Raw genomic sequence first — 24,108 nt, 5'->3', positions numbered from 1 at the left:
GAATATTATCAAGCAGGTGTGATCTCTTAAAGCACCAACATTATTGCCCTAACAGATTGTAAATGGGTCAGTCAAGTGCAGTCTCCAGGAATGGGAAATTCACAGCTTGTGCTCCCAATCACCCCTCCTCCCCCCAAAGTAACCCTACTTGGTTTATACCTTTCAAATAGAATCTAAGTGTCTTAGAAAAGTTGTCTTTAAAACATTCTTGAGAGATTAAACAGGTGTTCTGTGTTCTCGGCGTCTTCAGTTCATGAAGTTGTTTTGTGAACTTACTCAATCTGGCAACAAAATAAAGACAATAATCCAAGCTGGGAGATGATAGTTTCTCTTCCGTGGTGCTTTAGAATCCTAGAGGCAGATCTAATAAATATTCAGCAAGTGATTAGTCTGTCCATCCTCGGCGCGTCCTTTGCATACCCACTGCCAGCTACTCTTTCACAGGCAGTTTTACTTGGTAATTTACAAATGTTCTGTCTGCACTCTGCACCTGCCAGCATGGCAGCAATTAGCTGGGGGATGCAAAATGATTTCTAAATTAAGGTTCTGGACTTGTAAAATCAAGAAAGCCTGATAATCAACATTGGAGCTCTGATGGCTACCGAGTACTAAAATAAATAGCTAGGAGGAGTCCTACTAGTACCCTGCGTGCGAGTACTTATAGTGCCTGATTGTGCCTGATAGTGCCTGACCTACAAATTGGATCTCTAATCAACACGTGATGTGCAGGTCAAAGATCGAAGGTTGGCAGGAGGTTGTGTGAAGTTATTTAAAATCGCTCCTTCTTCAGTCGCCTGCACAAAAGTGGAGAAGGTCTAAGCATGATTGGAGCATCCTCGATTAGAGTACATGTTAGTCAGTAGGTAAAACCTCAGACAGGTACAGGCTAATAAAAGTGGGCATCATGCCCTAGAATTACCGGTATGGCCAGGAAGCTGGGGAAAGGGCCACCTGCTGAACACGCAGACAGGGAGGAGGACGTGAGATGATCAGGGAGTCTCATTCCGGGACTGGGCCCGGGTGGCACAGAACTTGGATCCCTGGAAGGAGAAAGCTAGGAGGCGAACGACCAAGCAACCCAGGACAGAGCAGGAGAGGGCGGAGGAAGATGGGAAGAGGAGGAGGCCGGGGAGAAGAGCGGAAGAAGAGGAGGGGAGGGGGAGAGGGTGGAGAGCGGGGAGGAGGAAGGGGAGGGAGGAAAAGGGAGGAAAGAAAAAGGCGGTGGAGGAGAACAGACCCGCCCAGCCGGCTTCCTCCTCCGCTCACTCCTCCGGCCCTCCCCGTCCTCTCGCTGCTCCCCAAAAGCGCGGAGGCGTCGGCCGTCCACCCCCGAGTCCCCCGGCGCCCTCATTCCACCCACCAGCGCAGCCCAGCCCAGCCGAGCGCAGCCCAGCCCGGAGCAACCCAGCTCCGCGACCCGGCAGCTGGTCTCGCGCGCGCCCCCGCTCCCGCTCCGGGCGCGCTCCCCCGCCCCGTCCCCGCGCGCGTCCGCCTCGGCCCTCCAGCACGCGCGCCCGCGCACTCCGAGCATGCGCAGTGGGCGGCGCCGCTCGGGGCCGCCTCGCCGCCCAGAGTAGGAAGCGCTAGCGCCGGGCTGTCAGTGAGCGTGAGGCGAGCGAGAGAGCAAGCCGAGCGGCTCCGGCTCCGCTCCGGCTGCAGCTTCGCTCCGCGCCCGCAGGACTGTGCCCGGCCGCCGCCGCTCCCGCCACCGCCGTGGGTGCGCTTCCCCTCGGCGACCTCGGCCAGCAGCCCGCGGCTGTCGCCCGGGGGGTCGCCCGCGGCCCTTCCGCGCCCGCCCGCCCCCGCCCACCCCGGCCCTCCCCGGCCGCTGCTCCCCGGCGGAGGCAAGAGGTGGTTGGGGGGGACCATGGCTGACGTTTTCCCGGCCAACGACTCCACGGCGTCTCAGGACGTGGCCAACCGCTTCGCCCGCAAAGGGGCGCTGAGGCAGAAGAACGTGCACGAGGTGAAGGACCACAAATTCATCGCGCGCTTCTTCAAGCAGCCCACCTTCTGCAGCCACTGCACCGACTTCATCTGGTAGGTGCGCGCGGGTCGGGCGCGCCCCGCGGGGACCCCCGGCCTCCCCGCGGCCCCCGGAGGGACGGAGCCGGGGGGACGACGGCCGGGGCTCCAGCCCCCCGCCCCCCAAGTCCAGGCGCGTCCAGCCCCCGGCTGACTCACTCCGAGAACTTGGAGAGCCGGCGGGAGTCACCCAACTCTTGCCCGGCATGACACGCGGCGCGCGCGCGCCCGGCCGCGCGGGGCCCCGGCCACACACCCTCCCTGGGCAGGACTCCCCGGGACGTCGCCGCCCCGCCGCACGCCCCCTGCCGCCGGGTGGGTGGGTGCCGGGGGCGGGGGGGGGGGAAGCTGGCCGGGCTTCCCTGGGTCCCTTCACGGGGCCGGGACTTTCTCTCCCCCCCCCCCCCCGCGTCCCTTCAGCCTTTCCAGGCTCACCACTCCCCTCACCCCTCCTTTCCATGGAGACAGTGTGGAGGATCCTTTAGCTCCGGTGTAGGGCAAAGAAAAAGAGTCCCGAGGAACCGAGAGTTTGCTGGAGGAACACGCCCCGGAGTAACGGGGGAGCGGCGGGCACCACGCTGCCCGCCCGCCGTCCCGGCGGCTTGGCGAGCCGGGCTGGGCGCGTCCTGGGCAGTGTGTTTGTGTTTCTCATCGGGGTGAGGACTCCGCGGGAACCTTGGGGCGCTGCCTACTGTAGGCTGTATCTGCTGGGCAAGCAGACTTTCTCTTCTCCGGGCAAGCCTCGGGAGAGAGTTGGGGGGGGAGGGAGAAAGAGAGGTGAGAGGCAGCAAACTGTTGAAAGCTTGTCGTGGGGGGAGGGGGGTCAACACGGAGCAGGCAAATGGCGAAGGGCAGAGGGAGTCATTTAAAATAGACCCTGTCAACATGAGATTAGACCCGTAACCCTGTTGATGAGGACAGAGGGCTTATTTAAGAAAAATACTGTAATGGCAAATGGTGCCAGAGTTCAGGTGATTCCCAGCGAATGGCAGCATTGTGAACTCGAGGAGCTGGTTGGGGGACTGGTAACTGGGAAGACTTGGGGGGCCTGCGAACCCCGCCACACTAGGTGAAATTGTGTGCACAATTCTCTCACTCCTCCCTTCCCCCCGCCCCGGTGAAAGAATCGTAGCTTTCATCTAACTGTGTGGAGGTCACTGCCCCTGCCCCTTCCTCCATCCCAAAGGAAAAAAAAAAGTTTAGAAATCTGAAAGTAATGGAACTCTGGGTCTTCAGTTTGCATAGCAGAATTCCCCCCCCCCCCCCACTTTAGGCACCTTGTCTCTTCTCCTTTTTTGTGGGACTAGGATGCTCCTTAAAGGAGCTTCCTTCCTTCCTTCCTTCCTTCCTTCCTTCCTTCCTTCCTTCCTTCCTTCCTTCCTTCCTTCCTTCCTTCCTTCCTTCCTTCCTTCCCTCCTTCCCTCCCTCCCTCCCTCCCTCCCTCCCTCCCTCCTTCCCTCCCTCCCTCCCCTGGCTGTGGAGTCGCAGGTGGTGACAGCGCTGCAGTGTACCCTGCCACCAGCGGTGGTGTGGCACATGTATGTTGGTGGAGTAAAGAATGGAGAATTCTGTCTGATGCATCCCATCTGGAGGAAGGCATCTCCAACACAGAGTCCCGTGAACACAGTACTAATAAAGTTCTTAGTTCTCCCCTTTCCCACTCAAAAATACACGTTTATGAAAAGCCCAACTCCCTCAAGGAGTGATTTCCACTGTGCAGGCAGCGTTTGAAGCCATTGTGCTCAAGGAATGGGTAATTGTAGATAAGGCTATTTAAGTTGAGATTTTTTTTTTGAGCATCAGTGCAGAGGATATTGCATTTTGGATAAGGAGAGCTCTTCAGCCTCTCCTGTCAGCCCAGAGACTGACTGCTGATTGCTTTTTCGGGCAGTAGGAAAGTTAGAAACAGGGCATGTAGTGTTGCCCAGACTAACTAATGCCAGGCCACTATCATCACCCTGACAGACTGAGTAGGCACTCAGGTCAGCAGGTGGAAAAATAAAGGTTTCATCTCTTCCTCCTCACTGAGCAGCCCTCATGCCTCTGTTCCTCTTAATATGAAAGCCAGTGCATGGAAGTTTCCAGGGTATCTCCTCCACCAATAAATAATATAGGCTTGCAGTTTCATTTTTCTATTTTCTTTCAGTATTGCTTCTGTATGTTCTTGATTTATAGTTTTGTTTCAGTGTTTAAGCACTGATACTTTAAAGCTAAATATTTGGATTTAAGTCTAGATTTTATTTGGGGTGGGAGAGTGAAACAACTCTAAGTTATACCTTTTGAAGCACTTTGCAAATTTAAAATGGTATGTAAAGCAAGAGTTATGACAACCTGAACATTTTAATGCAGTTCATTCTGGTGGAAAACGTTTGCAATTGAATTTCCTCATCAAGGTTTTCTGCTTATGGAGTAAGCTTTCTAAAGCCATTTACAAGAACAAAATAGCCTCTATATGTGCTTCTAATGCTATTGGGTCAGTAAAAATTAGATCCTGATAATTTCAAATGCAAACAGTAGAAATGATACTTCCTAAATCTGGTCCTTTTTAAGCCAAAATTAAATGTTAACAATATTGCTATTTAACAGTTATAATGTTTTTTAGATATATAATTTTTAGACATTTAATTGTGTGTGTGTGTGCGTGTGCGTGTGTGTGAGTACACATGCATGCGTACCGCTTTTGATTTAGTGCTCTACCACTTGAGCCGCATCTCTACTTTCAGCTTTTTGGTGGTTCATTGGAGATAAGAGTCTCACAGATTTTCCTGCCTGGGCTGGCTTCAGACCTCAATCCTAAGATCTTAGCCTCCTGAGTAGCTGTCACTACAGGTGTGAGCCACCAGCACTGGGCACACATGCAGTATTTAAACTAACTCATAGCAAGCCACGTTTTAGTTATTTTTAGAGAGACAAAAATGTTCACTTTTTTGGAACAAAATTACACCATTTCCTTAGTTAAAAAAAGTAAAAAGTGGGGCTGGGAAGGTGGCTCAGTGGTAGAGCGCTTGCCTTGCATGCCTGAGGCCCTGGGTTCGATTCTTCAGCACCACATAAGCAAAAAAGAAAAAAGCCAGAAGTGGCTCTGTGGCTCAAGTAGTAGAGCGCTGGCCTTGAGCTGAAGAGCTGAGGGACAGCGCCCAGGCCCAGAGTTCAGGCCGCACGACTGGACCCCCCCCCCAAAAAAAAGTAAAAAGTCATAAGCTCCTTTTTGTTACTTTAGTACTATAGCCAACAACTTCAAATATGCAGTCATATTCTAGTTTCAGGTTTAAGTATGGGCAATAGCAGAAGCTTGATATGTTGAAATAATTAGATGGTCCATGATGGTCAAGATACTTTTTCAAAGTTGAATTAGCACTGTAATCTAACAAAATGCTTAGGAATGGCTTTCCTGTGAAGCCATTAGATTTTATGTTTAAAGTCTTTAACACTGTTGAATACTTGGTCATATGACTTGCTTACAATATCTTATCAACACAAAATATGCTAAGATGTTTGTTCTTGTTTCTGTTTTCCAGGGGGTTTGGGAAACAAGGCTTCCAGTGCCAAGGTAAGCTGCCTCTGTGGTCTTCATTTTCATGTACACGAGTGTTCCAAACAGAAGCTGTATTTCTAGTCATTGTTTCTTTGTGATCCACAAGATACGCTGTTTAGATAACATTTTCTAAATATGAGGTGTGTAAATTTAGGTCTTAAAAAAATCATACGCATTGCCTAGTAATCTGTACACAGAACTGCCTTTTCTCATTGAAGAAACAAAGAAAGGAAAAAAAAAAACATCCTGTAATTTTACTTTTGCTGAGAACATTCTTGTCAGAAACTGCCGTCTTTGTGTGGGTGTTAAGAAAAAAATGGAGTCACTCTATATTCATGTGGCATTTCTTTCTTGTTCTTCCTTTTCATTTTTATTCTTCATCTCTTTTAGGCTGTACATCATACTAATAAGGTTTTGCTTAGGTTACCAGTTGTTGGCCAGAACAAAGTTTGCACGTTTCAGGGTTTGCATGTTTTAGGGTGATGCCAGTGGTGTGAGAATGACTGACAGCTCCAGTATTGGTGGTGTGATGCACTTTTCCTTCAGCTTAAGCATCCAACACCACATATCCATAGCACCCAGAAGGAAATCAATTCTTTTTCCTCTGATCTGAGGTTGCATTTTATTGACATTGAGTGTGTAACTTTTCATACTCTCCAGTTTATTTGTATAACTACAGAAACATTTTATAGTTTGCAAAGGCATTTCAGGTTCATTAGGTTACTTCTTCGTTCCTCTGCTCATTGTCTATAGTATGTTTATTTCGTTCTGGTTACATTCCCTGTCTGGGCATAGATTTATTATTAGGGCAAGTGGAAAGTACATTCTAGCCTGGAGAATATTATCTTAACACTGTTTAAAATTAAGTGCATTAGAGAGAAGGAGAGGTGATCCAGTGTGTACTTTTATAACTGAAGTTGTTCTAGTTAGTTGGTTACTTTTAAAACATTCCTGAAATTTGTGAGGCTTTTTTTTCATATACATATTAGATGGGGCAGATGGGGTGGGAGCATTTTATGGTGATGATCATTAACCTGCTATATTTCTTGCTTCCAAGGTATACCTCAAATCCCCCCCCCCTTTTTTTTTCTCACCTGTCCTGGGGCTTCAACTCAAGGCCTGGGCACTGTACCTGGGCTTCTTTTGCTCAAGGCTAGCACTCTACCATTTGAGCTACAGCATCACTTCCAGCTTTTTCTGTTTGTGTGGTACTGAGGAATCGAACCCAGGCTTTCATGCATGCTAGGCAAGCTTTCTACCACTAAGCCACACTCCTAACCCCCTAAAATCCCTATTGAATGAATCATTTTGAGAGTTACATTTGGAAACAAGAAACATTCCATTTACTTATTTTTATGCCAGTACTAGGGCTTGAGCTCAGCCTTTACTCTTGCTTGGCTTTTTCTACTCAAGTCTGGCACTCTACCACTTGAGTCACTCCTCCACTTCCTGCTTTTTGCTGGTTAATTGGAAATAAGAGTTTCTAAAATTTGTCTACTTGGGTGGTTTCAACTATGATCCTCAGATCTTAGCCTACTAAGTAGCTAGGATTATAGGCATCTGGCTAAAAAGTTTGCTTTTAAAAAGAGGAGAGAAATGCATGTCTCACCAGTCTCTATAAGAGATGATAGTCAGATATTACCCTTTTTAGGCCTGTGGGCCTGGAGGGAAAAACTGGCAGAGAGTGAGGGAAGGGATGGCATTATCCCCCTGCCCTAAAAAAATGCACTTATTACCTGATTTATGTAACTGTGATCCTCTGTATATTGCCTCTGTAATAACAAAAAAGTTTAAAAAATAGTTATGGGCCTGAAGTTTGTAAGTGAGATTTGGGTCTAGGGTTGAAGATGATTTTAGGAGGTTGAAAGATGTGAGATTCTGGGCCAATGGATTAAAGTCAGGCATTTGTGGAAACGTGTAAGAAAGATATTTACTTTGTTTTCTTAAATATTACTTGATGAGGAAAATTTGGGAATGTTATTTTTATTGTATCATTTATTTTATAAAAAACATGATTTCGAGTAGGGTGGGTTTCTCTTACAGCCACTGACTCGAGAAGGTTTTATTGATAAAATCAGAGTAATAGATTATGGGGGTAAACTATGGCTTCCTCCAGAGCACAGCTTAATAGTCTCATATCAGCACAATTCTCTTTTATGCATATTTAAGAAATGACACTCAAAAGTGCTTTAAACTGTGTAAAATAAAAAGTGAAACTGTATTCCCTTTTCTCTTCCTACTCCCAGGAATAACTTCTGTTCAAGACATTCATTCAGCTGGGTGTGGTGGCGTATGTTTGTAATCCCAGCACTCAGGATGCTGAGGCAAGAGGATCTCAAGTTCAAGGCCAGCCTGGGGCTACCATAGAAAGTGTGAGCCTGGCCTGAGCAACTTAGCAAGACCATGTATTAAAGAAAAAAAAGTTGGAGGCATAGCTCAAGTGGTAGAGTATTTGTCTAGCAAATGAGAGCTCCTGAGTTCAAATCCTAGTTATCCTAAAAAAAAAAAAAAGGCATTCAATCAGTTATTCACACATACTTCATTTTTCAAAAGAGAGCAGATTTTCCCATCATATTGGAATTTGTTTTTTCTTCACTTACTATACTTGTATGTCAGAATATCAGTTGTTTCTTATTCTATTTAGTGGTTCCTGGGGCAGTTAATTCACCCATACTTCCACTGATGGGCATTTCAATTGTTAAGAAGTTCTTTCTAGTACAGAGAGAGCATCCTCAGACACTAGTTATTTCTACCATAGATCTTGAGAAGTGTATATGTCTATATTTAAATTTTTAATGAGCACTGTGAAGTTGCTCTTCTAAAGAGTTCCAGTTTACATCTTCAGTATTAATGTGAGAGTGTTTGTTCCTTTCCCTACACTTTTGCTAGTGAAGATATTGGGTAATGTAAGTCTTACATTTTTGCCAACCTAAAGCTAGAAAGGACCTCTTGTTTCAGTTTCCATCTCCTGGTATTGGTGAGGTTGAACATTAAAAATACTGTACTTCTAGTCATTTGTATTTATTCTATGAACTGCTTTCCTTTCCTAATATTTGAAATTCAAGGTTTACAAAATGGAAAAATAAGAGAAGGGAGTATATGTTTTTATACTGTGCTTTGGTGAAGGATTTAACCTCAGATTTCTTTAAATAATAAAAATCAGTTTATTTGTAACATGCTGTCTGCTTGTTACATTTTGTTTGGCATGTATCATCTGTATTTAACTCCTAATGGGCATATGTTAATCCATTATATCTGATTATTTGTTGTACGTTCATTAAGGATACTTTAACTGAGGATAAAGGTTAAATTCCACAAATACAGTTACCCAGTATTTCCTGTTTTGACTGCTTTCTCCAAAACAATCTTTTTCTTAACATCTGATCATTTTAGAATATTTATGTTTCTCTGTTTTTCTTTTTGCCCGTCCTAAGGCTTGAACTCAGGGCACTGCTTCATTTGCTCAAGGTTAGCACTCTACCACTTGAGCCACAGCGCCACTTTCAGCTTTTTCTGTTTATGTGGTATTGGGGAATCGAACCCAGGGCTTCATGCATGTTAGGCAAGCACTCTACCATTAGGTAACATTCCCAGCCCCTATATTTTTCTCTTAATGTTGACTTTATTTTTCTCTCTGGTTTTGTTTATAGAGTGTTATTAAGGACAAAACTCATTCCTATCCATATCACCCCTACCCCATGGAGCTGAAGTTTGAAACTTTTATGTTTATCCTGTATCAGAGTTCTCTTAACCAGACAAGGCAGAAGTTTATAGCTACTGAGATAGGATGTTGCTTTGGTTAGTAAATAATCCTGTAGCAAGTCTACTTTTTATCTTTTCTTTCCCTTTCCCTAGTATTCCCTTCTCTCCTATTCCTTTTCCTTCTTTTCTTCCTCCCTTCCTCCCTCCTTTTTAAAATTTCTATATTGTCCAAACATGACCCACATGTTCATGTAGTTAGTGATGAAGCTGTATAGCTCTGACATAATTGTCAGCATTTTAATCAGAGAATAATAAGTTGATAAAAATAATTGTCTTAACCATTAGAAACAAATTTGTAATTTATGCCATTAAGAAAGCATTATATTTTATAGGCATGTGAAATGCTAAGATTATTTCTTGCTTCTTTCCTTCCCCTTGATTTAACACAAATGAATGTAGGAAACTTTTCTAGAGAAGTGCTTATTGATTATTTCCACTTTCCCTTAGTAGGTGCTATGCCATTCTTATTTATATCGCAGTGTAGGCAGATAGCCCTGAAAACTGATATTACTAAGACAAATAATTCAGAAGGATCTTGAATGTATTTTTTAAGGTTCTTAGAGATAAACAAGTTTTCCCTTTGTAGCTCTGAAATGTCTAGTTACATGGCTCAGATTTGCCTTTTTGATTTTTGCTTACTGTTAGTTTTGCATGAGATACTGTGTTTCATCTCTTTAAGACTAGCAGAGAGCTGGAGTCCTTGCTCCATTTATTTATTTATTTATCTATTTATTTCTACAGAAAAGGAAGTGTTCTAGGCATTGGTATAGTTGGGTTTCAAGTCTGGAAGGCTGCTTCTCAAGCTGTAGTGTCTGTCTTGCACAGGCTGCTTCCAAAAGCAGTCATTATGGGTCAGCATGGCCTCATGTACTGCTCACATGTTCCTGTCCTCTGGGGCAGTGGAGCTGAAACAGTTATCTGCTACTTTTACTACTGGCAAAAGGAATGAGCCAACTCGGTTGTTTTCCCTCCTCAGAGTCAGCAACACCCATGTGCTTCTCTAATTACAGTGGTGGAATCAGCCTCTGAAAATGTGACCTGCTTATTTGAAGTGCCAAGCAGTTACTTGCATACTTGGTTACATCTGGCTCTCCTCCTGTGTTTTCCTTACTTTTTTCTGGCTCTGCTCTTTGGTTTAATATCACCAATTGAAATGAGCTGCTAGCCCAGGCTCTTTGATTAACATACCCCCCTAAAGAAAGCAGCTTAAGCAAGTCCTACCAATAAGGAGGGTCACCAGGAGCCTGTGGCTCTGACTGATCTGGGCTGGACTCTGCAGAGGTCTTCAGGGAATGAGTCCCCATCTGCTGCTTCTGTGATCACACTGCAGGGCAGTTATGAATCTTGTCATTATTTTCTTTATTATTGTGAAAATACCATGCAGAGGGATTACAATTACATGGACAACATAGTGAGTACATTTCTTATCAAGCATTGTTGCCTCCTCCTTTGTTTCCCCATTTCATCCCTTTCCCTTTCCACCCGGAATCGAATCTAGTCATTATTATGCTAAGAACACACCACGTGTTGTATTTTACCTGAGATTCCAGCCTGATGGTCTGAATTTTTTAGTAGTTAAGGGCAAAATAAAACTCCCAAACCAAACTTCTTTGCTCCTGACACTTCATTAAATATAATTTTATTGTTACTATTAAGGCATTATTCAGTGGGGTTACTATTTCATGGGCCAGGTAATGAGTACAGTTCTTCTTGGATGATGTCACCCCCTTCCTTCACTTTCCCCCAGCTCCCCTTTCCCTGCTGACAAGTTGCATAGTTCATTTTTCAAATAGTGTATACTGAATACTATGATTGCATTTGTTCACCCTTCTTCCCTCCATTTCTTCTTTTTTAAAAAAAATTATTTTCTTGTAAAGATGCTGTACAGAGAGGTTACAGTTACATTAGTAAGGTAATGAGTACATTTCTTGTTGAGCATTATTATCCCCTCCTTTGTTTTTCTCCCACAATCCCTTACCTCCCCCACAGTCCTCCCCCCCAAAGTTGTAAGGTTCATTTCCAATATAGTGTCTTGTGAGTATCATTGTTGCAATGTCCTCCCTCCATTTCTGTACCCTACCTCTTCTGCCCCCTAAAAAGACAAGAAAAAACTTAAAAAAACAAACCCAGACCACCACCACCACCAACAACAAAAAATCCCCCACATTTCCATTTCTTGTTTTAGGGTAGGTGCTACCATCAGCTCATGTGGACAGGGTGAGTTTTGCTTTCTTAGAGGAAAATGAAAATCGGCATTTGAGGGAAGAGGCAGAAGAGAAGAATGAGGTAGCTCCTGAGTGTGAGTGAAGGAAATGAGACTGGCTTAAGGGAAGGCAACTTTTAAGCAGAAATAGGGCAGTGGAAGTTGGATTTGCAACCTTTTAGGAAACGGGATGTCCAAATGTTCTTATCTGCCAACTGGTGTGAGCATCAAGTGAAGTACTAGTTGGGCAGAATTGTGAGGTTGGCCAGAGTATTTATTCTTCCTGCATCTTTTCTTTGTCCATCTGTCTGTCTATCCATCCATCCATTTGTCTAAACATTGGATGGGTAACTTTCCAGGTTGTAGAAATGTCTGAAGGAGGCACTGTTCACCTAATGCCAGTCATCACACTTTTGAACCCCAGAGTATCTGATCAGCTTTAAAGTCTCAGTGATCACTGACTCCGAGCTGCCCAATGGGTTTGAAATTGGTGCCTGGATTTCCCATCATCAATCTCCAAAGCAGGGATTTATAACTTGGTACTTTGTTTATCCACGGCCAAATTAGAAGTTATTTTAACTATAGGTAATCCCTTTGGAGCTATAGTTCCCAAAAGACAAAATCCATGTAAGAGTGGGTAAAACTTGAAATCCTGAAGGCTTTGCACCAATGTCAGGCCCAAATATAGTGTTAGTCTCAAAATTGCCAAGGATGCCTGAAGCTCAGAGAAAAGGGCAGTGGAGGTGAGCAGGTGCAACTTGTTTTCCTCTCAATGTCCCCTTTGCTATATAAATATACTGCTGCATGTTAAAAGTAAAGCTACTTAAATGGGGTGTTGGCGGCTCAGTCCTATAATCTTAACTACTCAGGAGGCTGAGATTCACAGATTGTGAAGCCAGCCCTGGTTAGGCGACTCTGTGAGACTTATCTTCAATGAACCACCAATGAAAAGCCAGAAGTGGAGCTATGGCTTCACTATGGCTCTATTTTTGCTAGCTTGAGCAAAAATGCTCTGGAACAGTGCCTAGGCCCTGAGTTCAAGCTCCAGAACACACACACACACACACACACACACACACACACACACACACACACACACACCACACACCACACACACACACACACACACACACACACACACACACACACACACACACCACACACACACCCCTACCTGCTTGTCTAGAACTGTTGTCAGATATTCCCATTCAGTGCTCTGAACTCATTCTAAAATAATTACTGATTACAGGCTATGCAGTGATTATTCATCCTAATAGGCAGTGGAACCTACTAAAGATTAACTTTGGCAGATACATCTCACATATATAAGTACTTTTTTATTGTTCCAGGACTGGGGCTTGAACTCAAGTGTCATGCGCTCACTTGGCTTTTTTGCTCAGTGCTGGTGTTCTATTTGAGGCACACCTGTACTTTTGGCTTTTAGTTCCCTTAGTTAATTGGAGATAAGAGTCCCATGGACTTTTCTGCCTAGAGTGCTTTTGAACTGTGATCCTTAGAGCTCAGCCCCCTGAGTATCTTAAGATTACAGAGCCACCACTGTTCAGCGTTTCCTTTTCTCAAAGTTCATGGTGATGTGATTTCCTGTCCTCTAATAAGCATGTCACCCTCCTAGATATTGTCATTCAAGTTTACATTTTTGGACACCACAATCCTTAGTTTGTGGGTGTGCTTTCCTTCACACAGAATCAGAGTGATTTGTTCTTAAAATATCATTAATTTCAAGCTGCCCCATCAGGATGAATTTCAGCTCCTTAGTGGGACACTGGAAAGCTCTTGGCTCTTGCTCTGTTTCTTCAGGCTTACCTAAGGCGGTTTCCCTTCTTACGGTTCTTTGGTTATTTTGTTTTGGTTCACTGGGAATGTTTCCTTCATTGTGACACCTGTTTCATGTGCAAGTCTTACTCCCTAGTTTAGCTCAGGCCTTTCCTGAGCTTCATGCCATTCGGGACATGCTTTCTGTCTTAGAACCTTCTCAGCTATGACCTCTTTACTTTTGTGTTTCCCATGCCAGTCCATGTGCAAAGGACCAATTTTTATTTTTTTTTAATTTTTTATATTTTTTTGTCAGTCGTGGTGCCTGAACTCTGGGCCTGGGCATTGTCCCTCAGCTCTTTAGTTCAAGGCTAGTGTTCTATCGCTTGAGCCACAGTGCCACTTCTGGCTTTTTCTGCTTATGTGGTACTGAGGAGTTGAACCCAGGGCCTCATACATGGAAGGCAAGCACTCTACTACTGAGCCACCTTCTCAGCCCCCAGTATTGTCTCTTTACGTTGTGTCCCCAGAGTTCAGTACAGTTCTTGGACTCGGTAGCCACTATGTAAATATTTGTTGGGTATGTGATTGTATAAATATTGCAACAAATATGATACCATATGATGCCATAACCAGAAAGACTGTGACTTCTGCCCAAGCACTGTTCCTCCTAGTCTTCCTCTTCCTCCTTCTTCTCAATTAGTTTCTAATTTAGAATAGATCCTTAGATGATTTTTAACATGGTATTCCCTAAAGCTAAAAGAGAAACCCGAAAGTTCCAAATTGTATTCTTTAAGTCCTGTGTAATGATGAACCTATAAATGAATACAGTGGGGAAAAGTCACTTAGGTTCCTTGTTTCTATCTTTAGAAAAGTCTCCAGGCATCAGGAATGAATCTTACTGCCACAAATAAAACAGGAACACACTGTGGGCTGTTGCAAGAGGGAGATGTCATGAGTACTGGGTGAAATATTCAAACCACTTGTTAGTATAGGTGTTTCTAGTTGTTTAAATGGTTTATTTTACTTTAATATTGTTAATGGTTGTAACCAAATTGTCATGCTCCAGAAGGAGGAGCAAATCAACTTCACTGATTCTACTGTTGGTGTTGTTATTACTATTGTATTGTTGTTTTTTAGAGGTACTAACGTTTGAAGTCAGGGCCTTCCCCTTGCTAGGCACTCTACCAGTTGAGCTATGTGCTCAGTCTTTTTTGCCTTGATTCTTTTTCAGGAAAGGTTTCACTTTATGCTCCCAGCTGGCCTGGCTGATCATCATCCTATTTGTACTTTCCTTGTAGCTAAGGTGCCACTAGTTGAGATGGAATTTCGTGGAGTCTCCCCAACTCCCCCAGCCAAACTGGCCTTGAACTGTGATCCTCCAGAGCTCCATCTCTCAAGTAGTTAAGATTACAGGCTTGAGCCACTGTACCCAGCAATTCTGTTATATTAAAACTTCTACCTGACAGGTTTTATCTCTTGATATGATAAGTGGAGGATGAAAATGGTGGCCAGTACTAGAGTAGAATTGTTTTAATCAAATTGTAATTCCTTTAAAAGTTTTTATTCCATTGGAAGGAAAGAAAAACTTCACGTATTCCATTCCAAAAGCACCTCTTAAAGTATGGGAGTCATCTTTGTTTTAGAAAGGAGACAGTTGCGAGCTGCACCAGGTTGGTGGGGATGGAACTTGGGCTCAGGCTTTGACAGTTGTTTTTTTGTGTTTTGTTTTTGTTTTTTTGGGTTTCTTTATTTTAACAGTTTTGTAGCAAATATTCTTCAGAGCCAAGTGGAAACCTCTCTTCTCCTCCCATACACACGCTTCAGAAGTCTGGGTTTCTTCTAGGAGAGGAAAAAATGAAGCCCATTAGGGGAAACATTGAACATTTCTCCGTAACCAGAATTACTAAGCCTTTGCTGTCCTCATCTGTGTTTCAGAATTTCCATGACAGACCTTGTATTTCAGATCTTGTTTTCCATTGAACTATAAAGACTTGTGCTAGATTTTAACCTAAGGTACGAACAGGATGGCACAGTATTAGTAGTCAAATCTAGTAAAAATTGCTAAAAGTCAATTAAAAAAACAGATGTACAAGACACTGTGTTGAAATTTGCAATTTAGGCAGGGAGGGGGAGGGAGAGTGTAGTTGTAGAGGTGGGAGGGAAGGGAGGATAGGGGAAAAACAAAGGAGGAGGTAACAATGGTTGATAGGAAATGTACTCATTACCTTGCTCGTGTAACTGTAACCCCTCTGTACAGTATTTTTACAATAAAAAAAGTATTTTTAAAAAACCAGAGTATTAAATTATACAAAGCAGGGAAATGATTTCTGGAAATAAGTTTTTATCAAGAATGAAATAAAGGCAGATGATTTGATTAATTGTCAGCAGAAGGTCAGAATTATTTAAGAGAATGTCCACAAAGTAAGATTAGCAGAAGGGCAGTTCATCTTTCCTGCCTTCACTTGCCATGCCCGTATCCACCCCCCCCCCCGAAAAAAAAGATCTATACATTTTTCTTTGTGATATTGATCCAGCTCATTTGCCTGGGTAACTCTAATGAGAGCTTAGGAAGTAACTAATATGGGGTGGAACTATGGGACCCTGAGATATGTTAAAGCCAGTTTAGATGTGACTTAGGCAAAGTTGAATGAGGAACTAACTAGGAGGGGAATCCAGCTTACAGCTGAAATCTGAGAATAAAATTTTGTTAGAAATTGCATTATTTATCCTCTTGGTGAAACTATGACTTTTTAGTTTTCCAGGGATCAAACTCAGGGCCTCACATATACTATGCATGTAGTCTACTGCTAAACTGTATCCCAACACACACTATGATGTGTGATATGCATAATAACTCACATTTGGTAGTGCTCAAGTCCTACAGAGTAGGAATTAGCTTGAACTTGAAACTCAATAGCCTATACCCATGCATAGGTTCAAAGTGTCTTTAATTAACCCATTTGATCGTCAATTAGGTTTAGCAGTTCTGAAGAGGTAAGCAGAGTTCCTATGTTACAGATGAGGAAATAGGCGCTGAGCCGGTTAGTGACTGGTCTATGGCTACCAAGTTAGAAAATGATAGACTGGGATACAAACCCAGGTCCAGTTTGCATAATATTAAGCCATGATGGCTCTACAATTTCCTGTTTGTTGATACTTTTGCCACACATAAATTACACCATTAACTTGATTGTGGAGGTCTTGAAGAGTGGAGAGTGTTTGGTTCAATTTGGTGACATTTAGGGGTTACCTATAGTAGGAGATGATGCTGGATAGGGGACCTCCTTTCCAAATGTATCATTCCAGACCCTGCAGACAGCATTGCTCAGAGTAGTTAATACTCCATCTAGAATTTTGTAGTAGTCTAGTCTGAGTGAAATACTTGTTGAAGGACATTATTTGGCCTCATTGTGGTGTTGCTTTTGATTTGGGCTTTAGAGAATGCATAGAATTTTCTTTGGTTGGGAAGACAGGAGGAGACACCCTAAGATGAGGAAATAGCATACTGAGCATAGAGGGATGAGAGAAACTCGCCTGTCCTGGGAGCAGTGTAGACCAGACAGAGGTCCTACTATTTAAGGTGCTGTGGACTGGAATCCCCAAAAGGAAGAGCAGACTGGAGAAATGTGCGAGCTATTCTGCACTGCATACATTGTTTCCTCTTGTATCTTCTTGGTTTTTATTATGTCATATTCATGTTTCAGAAAAACGCCCAATACAGGAGATAAAGCAGAGCATCTCCATGTGAAGGATATATTGTATTGAATCTTGAAAAGATCTCACTTTTATAAAGTGTGCTTCAAGTATCTATGTTCTCTGTGGAAACTGGCAATACAGGTGATAGATAATGTCTCCTTGGGAGTCCAGGTCTCAATTTGTGGGAATGATGATGGGACATGAGGTACTCAGTTAACCTAGGTATGCCCATACACATTCATAAGGGGAAAAATAATGAAAATATTTACATGTTTAAAATTAGCAATATTGTTTTAGAAATTGCCTATTTTGGGTCAGTATTTTTGGTTCATTATCAGTAGTTATTTTTTCTTTCCCTGTGGGTTAAACTCAAATACATACACACCCCCACATACCCATACACATATTGTGCTGGTACTGGGGCTTGAATGCAATAGCCTTGAGCTCTTTCTCAGCTTGCTTGCTCATGGTTGGGGCTATACTAGAACCATGCCTATATCCTGCCATATTGTTTGTTACTTGGAGATCTCAGCTAGGATTACAGGAGTGAGCCACCGGCACCCGGCTTAGAATACTCTTTTAACAACTATGAGGTCTTGAATTCAATGCACCACTGCCACCACCACCACCACCACTAATACTACTACTACTACTACTACTACTAACAACAACAACAACAACAACAAAAGCAATAATAGTCCTTTGCAAGGAAAGCAAAGGATACTGGTTTAATGCCAGAACTCTCGGTTGGAATGTAAAATGGTCTTATATCTGGTCATATCAGTGGAGTAATAAAAGCTCATGGTGGTACTGTAACCATGATGATAGGTAATTACACCCTATGGAAAGTTAGCACTGCTGTCCCCAGTTGCCCTACAGAGATGTTGGAGCACAGAGAAGTGGCTTGTCCTTGGGTTGCTCTGGAAGTGAGTGGTAGGGCTGTGATTAGAAACCAGGCAGGTTTGGTGAATGTATATATCATTGTAGGAGTTTTAGTATCTGAAGCTGTATAGATACATACAAATGCCTTGATTCTTCTCTCTTTCCACTTCTTGCCTTCAAGTGTTCTACTCAAGCTTGATTTGTGGTATTCTGTGTAGTAATCAGAGTAGTCAGGAACTCAAGGAAGCTTGGTTCACCCTGGTAAAGGGCTGCCTTAGTACCTGTTCAGAATTATCTTAGGGCTAGAGGTCTAGAGGTGTGATCTAGTGGCAGGGCACTTACCTAGCAGACATCTCTCCCTGCAAAAAAAAAAAACAGGTGTCTTGAGGTTAAATGGACATGAAGTAGCTTAAATTATTTTTCATTCATTCACACAACTGCATGTCATCTGTGGATGACATATCCTAAAATGTGAAAATGGAAGATTACTTATTTTATAATTTAAATACTTCAACTACAGCATCTACAATATAGAATATTGTTCAAAACATGCTTAGTTTCTTGTGTTCTGAACGAGAGCTTTTATTTCTTAGAACAGTTGTTATAATCAAAAAATGGAAGTTCTTGTGCACGGAACATTTAAAATCTGATGGGTAGATTTAAAATAAACTGATCATATTGAGTCATTTATCTAACAATTTTGAAGTCTTCTTTTGAGTTAAGTCTGGTTTCTTTTTTCATGGAGCTAAATTTGATCAGGGAAGTGATTTTTATTGCTTAATTTTACAATGATTTCTTCCATCTGGATGACTCCATAATGCATGAATTTAGCTTTGCTTTAAAAACGAGGCTTTAGTTTTAGTTTATCTCTATATAATGCCTATATGTAACTTTGAAAATCAAATAATAATTAATTATACACAGCTTGGAAACATGCTTAACTTGTTTTGGGGTTTACAGTGAAGTTTAGGGATAAGAGCTGTGCAGCTAGGCACCCCAGCACCTGCTGGAATTGAGCTGCATATGATGTAAATGAACTTGTAAAATCATAAGTCATGAACTTCAGTTATTAGGCTTGAGCAGGAATAGTTGGTATGGGCAAGACACTGTGGTAGTCCTAAACAAATCTATTGAAATCCTGTGGAAAAGTAATATAGAGGCTCTGGATTCTGTGGTTAAAGATTCCAGTTAACATAATAAGTTGAGGTGTATTATGAGTGCTTTTCTGGGTGTTTTATTTTTCATTTGACCTATGGAAAAAATAAAGCATCCACAATACTAATTTTGATAGTAATACCTAAACAAAGATGCTTTTGGTTGACTGGCCCATTGATAAAAGCTTGAAAGTTCAAGTTTTATCTCATAGTAGTACATCATTCATTAACTTTGTCTTTTGATGCATTTCCCGTGTATCCTTTTAAGTTAATTTATGTATCCTTTTAAGTTAATTTATGTTTGATATTCTTTAAGTGTTGTTCTACTAGTCTGAAACAGTGTAAAGACATTGTCTTAATATTTTGAAGAGGTAGAATACATTTATGTTGAGTAGACAAGCCTTTGGTCAATGGAAAGAACTAGGTGGTTCTCTTGGGAAGCTCTGTTTAATATTGATGAAATTATCATATAGTCAAACATGATAAAATAATGCTGATGTGTTTATATACTTCTAAGTACTGACTTTTTTTTTTGACTCTTGGTTGAATCTCATGGTCATAGGGTCAAGAGGAGTCGTTTTCTTAGGATCTGAGTTTAAGAAAGGACTGTAGAGTCAGTCTAGGCTAGGTCTTTGAATTACAATTATAAGATTGGTAATGAGAATTAAGAGATTTAATGTAATCCCACCCATAGTGACTAGGATCCCAATGACTAGTTTCATCTCCAGCCGGCACCTCCATCAGTGCCTTTGTATCCATTGTCACATTGTCCTATGTCCTGAAAGCTGGGGAGCCATTGTATTTTGGAGTCCTGAGTTATGGATGTTATTGGTGGTCAGTACAGTTGTCAACCAATAGCCTTTGTATTACAAAACCAACAAGCAGGCATGAGGAATATCAATAAACAAAGCAGGCACCTTATTCCTGCCATTTTCTTTGAAAAATACAGTCCCTTCTGGGGACAAATGTTATACATGTTACTTAACTCTAGGACTTTTGTGAGTAAATCAGGAAAATATTTTGCTCTTTTCATTTATAAAATATGTAGAATATGTAAAGACTATTTAAAGTTACATTAAAATATCTGAGACTTAATTTTGTATTGATTAAAATTCATGAACTCCTTTTGAAATTATGTATTTTTTCTTTGACCATTGTCTAATTTTAACTCATCATGATTTTTTTTTGATATAGGCAACAGCTCTTGTGCTTCTTTTTTTTTTGGGGGGGGGTGTCCAGTCGTGGACCTGAACTCTGGGCCTGGGCGCTGTTCCTCAGCTCTTCAGGTCAAGGCTAGCGCTCTACCACTTGAGCCACAGTGCCACCTCTGGTTTTTTTTTTTTTTTTCCTGCTTATGTGGTGCTGAGGAATCAAACCCAGGGCCTCATGCATGCAAGGCAAGTGCTCTACCACTGAGCCACCTTCCCAGCCCTCTTCTTAGTCTACTGTTTTTCTTACCTTGATTTTATGCCAGAACTGATTTTGTATTTTATTTATCACCTAAAATATATACAGACAAATGAATTATTGTTTGGTTGATCTGAACATGTGCATGGTTTTAGTAGTTTCCTAAGTAAAACTCAAAGAATGGATTCATTCAGTCAGAGTTTGTATTTAGTAGGTTTACCTTTGGTAGTACAAATAACTCCACCCTTAGGACTGTTTTCTTTTGGACAATGGTAAAAGCCAAATACAGACCTAAACCTTTGTTTCCTCTAATTTCAGTGTTGACTCAAGGTTCTGATCTTGGAAATATGGATACAGAGAATAGATACATATAATGACCCATCTGATTATCGTAAACTAAGCATGGACATTTATGCAAGCTTTTTTTTTTTTTTTTTTTTACAATATTTACTTTTCTAGGTATAAAAATCTTGACAATGTTCTTCAGAAAATTCCCCCCTACAGGCTAAACTTTTAAGTTGCTTTAAAAAACTATCCTTAAACCAGGCGCCAGTGGCTCATGCCTGTAATCCTAGCTACTCAGGAGGCTGAGATCTGAGGATCATGGTTCAAAGCCAGCCAGGGCAGGAAAATCTGTGAGACTCTTATCTCTAATTAACCACCAGAAACCTGAAGTGGCACTGTGGCTCAAGTGGTAGAATGCTAGCCTTGAGCTGAAGAGCTCAGGGATAATACCCAGGCCAACAGTTCAAGCCCCATGACCAACAAAACAAAGAACAAACAAAAAAACAAACAACCCCCCCCCCCAACTATCCCCAAATGATAGTTCCTCCATTTTTCTTGGTAAATTTCCTTGGTATACTCTTGGGCATTATTGGCCTAAGAGTCTTTAAGCCATGCTCTAAATTAGAAACTAATGACAGTTATTCTGAGGGCAGTCTGAAGACAGTTATTGTCACATGATTATATGTGCCTGAATGATTTGAAAAATTTTGATAGGACCTAAGTGCCAATGGCAGACATTTTCTAGTGACTCTTTTGAATGATGGACTTCTTTTTCAGATAACTCACCTCACTTTTATGAAAGAAATTTTTGTTGGCTCTGGAGTAGAGAAGATTTTTAGTCATTCCATGGAATCTAATTTATGACAACCGGATATGGTCAGGCTGTACTCTGGCTCCAACTGGAAATCTTTCCTGTTAATTTTCTTTTCCTCTTCCTTTTCTTCCTCCTTTTTTTTTTAAAACTTATTTATCTTGAGCTAATTTAGACACAAAAAAAATAAAATAAAATGTACATAAAATTTCTACATACTTCTCACCCAGCTAGTCATAAAGTGCACTGGTAAGGAAGAGGAAATTCATGTCCACACAGAATTAGTAACTCAACTACAAACCTAACTGAATGTTATCACTTTTTTTTATCAATATCTGTTCTCTGTTCTAGGATCCTACCTGGAGTCCCATTAAGGATTCAGTTATTTTTTTCCTTAGTCTTGGATAAGAGTCATGCTCTACAGAGCTCACCAGGTGACTGGAAAGTAGTAGTTTTTGTGTTCAAGTTGTATGGGTGTTGTCCATCTAAGCATGTTTTAGCAGTGTTATCAGATGTTTCCATGACAAATCAGACCCCCACCTCTTCCCAATATTCATTTCACTGAAGTAATGTTACTTTGGGTGAGGTCAGCTATGTCAGTGTGGTTGTTAGGTGATTGTCTAGGTGAGTTTACATTGCTACTCATTGGCAGGAATGCTTTATATAAGCCAGATTAATAGGAATGGACACCACTGAAGGGCAGAGTCTGTATTTGCTGGTCTTAGGAGAGATGAATGAGGAATTAATGGAGACTCAGAGATCTGGAAAGTTGGCTCTACCGGGGCTAGCACTAAAACTCTGCAAAAAGGATTTTGTGTCATGGAAATCTTTAATCTGCATTATGTAGCATGGCCATTGGTACCCTCTGGCTATTAAGTACTTCAGATGTGGAACTGCATTTTTTATTACTTAATTTTAATTCATTAAAATTTAAAGTTAAATGGCTACATGTGTATCAGAAGGCTCACCTTTAGGGTTTCCTTGGGGAGTCAAATTGGATCATATTTTTTAAAACTTTTCATTGTAAAAACAGATATACAGAAGACCACATAAAACAAATGCATGGTTTAATGAATGATCATAAAGTCAACATTCTTGTAACCACTACCAAGACCAAGTAGAAGAACTTGGGCATTCTGCCATGAACCTGACTCTTCTTGTGAAAGTAACAATAATTGTAGCTTTTAGAGCCATTGCTTTATCACCATCAGTGTTAATATTCAATTTTATAAAGTATTATCAAGTGTTATCCCTACACATTATGGTTTAATCTTTCACTTTAAAAATAATTGGAGCCAGACACCAGTAACTCATGCCTGTAATCCTAGCTATGTAGAATCTGAGGATTCAAAGCCAGCCAAGGCAGGAAAGTCCATGAGACTCTCATCTCCAATAAACTATCAGAAAACTGGAAGTGGTGCTGTGGCCCAAGTGGCAGAATGCTAGCCTTGAGCTGAAGAGCTTAGGGACAGAGCCGAGACTTAGAGTTCAAGCCCCATGACTGACAAAAAAAAAAAAAAAAATTATTGGAAATGTCCTTAAGTCTCTTCTAATCAACCACTTCCCCCTTCACTTCCTTCTTTTGCTTTATTTGGGGAACTCCTTGATATTTGGACTTGTAGACTTTTCCACTGTCAAAGTTCTGCAGGTTGCACACGCCTAGTAGAGTTGTGAGATTCCTGTGCTACTCCTGTGTATTTCCTGTAGGTTGGAAACCTGATCCAGAGGTTTAATTGGCTAGACCCAGGTCAATCTAGGTCATACAATTTTCCAAGCTTTTAAAATCCTACCTACTTGTTAGCTATATACCTATTTTTAATGTAGGAAGAACAGTAATAGAGTGTGTTCTATCAAATAAAGTATCTCAAATTGAGAGCAGTTCATGTAAATAAGTAAGTTTATGTTAAATTTTGCAGTACATAATCCATAATAAATAAGTGTCTGCTGCACATGGCTTATGGAAAACTATACCACCAGAGCTCTTTCTTATTATATTGAAATATACTCATTTGTCTTCTTTGCAAACTTTAGTCTTTATCAAGCACTTCTGTGGATAAGAGGTGTGTCTGTATGTGTGGGTGTATGTCTTATCTTTTGGGGGTGGTGGAAAAGATTGCCAATGAGTTACTTGTTTAAACCTCACCCACATGACTATATCGACTGTCTTTTTTGTTCTGATCTTTTACTTTCCAACAGAATATCAAAATTGGCTTTAGGGTTATTTTTGCACACTGAAGCTTCTGGGAATAAGTGAGAGGTGAGGTGGATGTATTCCTGTAAAGAAGCAGAGGCTCAACAGCTCTTGGGTCTACTGTGTATAGAACTGTCCTTGATGTGGAGGAGAAAGGTTTTCATAAGAAGTAGAAGCCTCGGTGCTCTTATAAAGGCATTTCAAATGTAACTGGATAGTGATGACTTAGACGTAACACCAAAGAGTGTTTTTAGAAGGAAGCATGTCAACACGTAGGTGTTAAAATGTACTAAAATGAAGACTTTCTAAGGTGATAAATGAGCTCCTGACTGAGAATTAGGTAATCTTGGCCCAAGTCCAGGTTAGGCCTCTGTCCTCATA

General features: G+C 41.8%; 1 protein-coding gene across 1 annotated transcript in view; it reads left to right on the top strand.

Annotated features, from left to right (window-relative positions):
- Positions 1-1,602: 1,602 nt before the first annotated feature.
- Positions 1,603-24,108, top strand: part of Prkca (protein kinase C alpha) — a 386,397-nt gene continuing 363,891 nt past the window's right edge. The window contains exons 1-2 of the mRNA XM_069993120.1: positions 1,603-2,040; positions 5,544-5,575. Coding sequence (XP_069849221.1) covers positions 1,868-2,040; positions 5,544-5,575 — 205 coding nt within the window. The 5' untranslated portion in view covers positions 1,603-1,867. The remainder of the gene's footprint in view (positions 2,041-5,543; positions 5,576-24,108) is intronic.

The sequence above is a fragment of the Dipodomys merriami genome, unplaced genomic scaffold (assembly GCF_024711535.1).
Source record: "Dipodomys merriami isolate MVZ:Mamm:240054 unplaced genomic scaffold, mDipMer1.0.p SCAF_42, whole genome shotgun sequence".
Taxonomy (NCBI): Eukaryota; Metazoa; Chordata; class Mammalia; order Rodentia; family Heteromyidae; genus Dipodomys; species Dipodomys merriami.
This window is presented reverse-complemented; position numbering and strand designations above follow the sequence as displayed.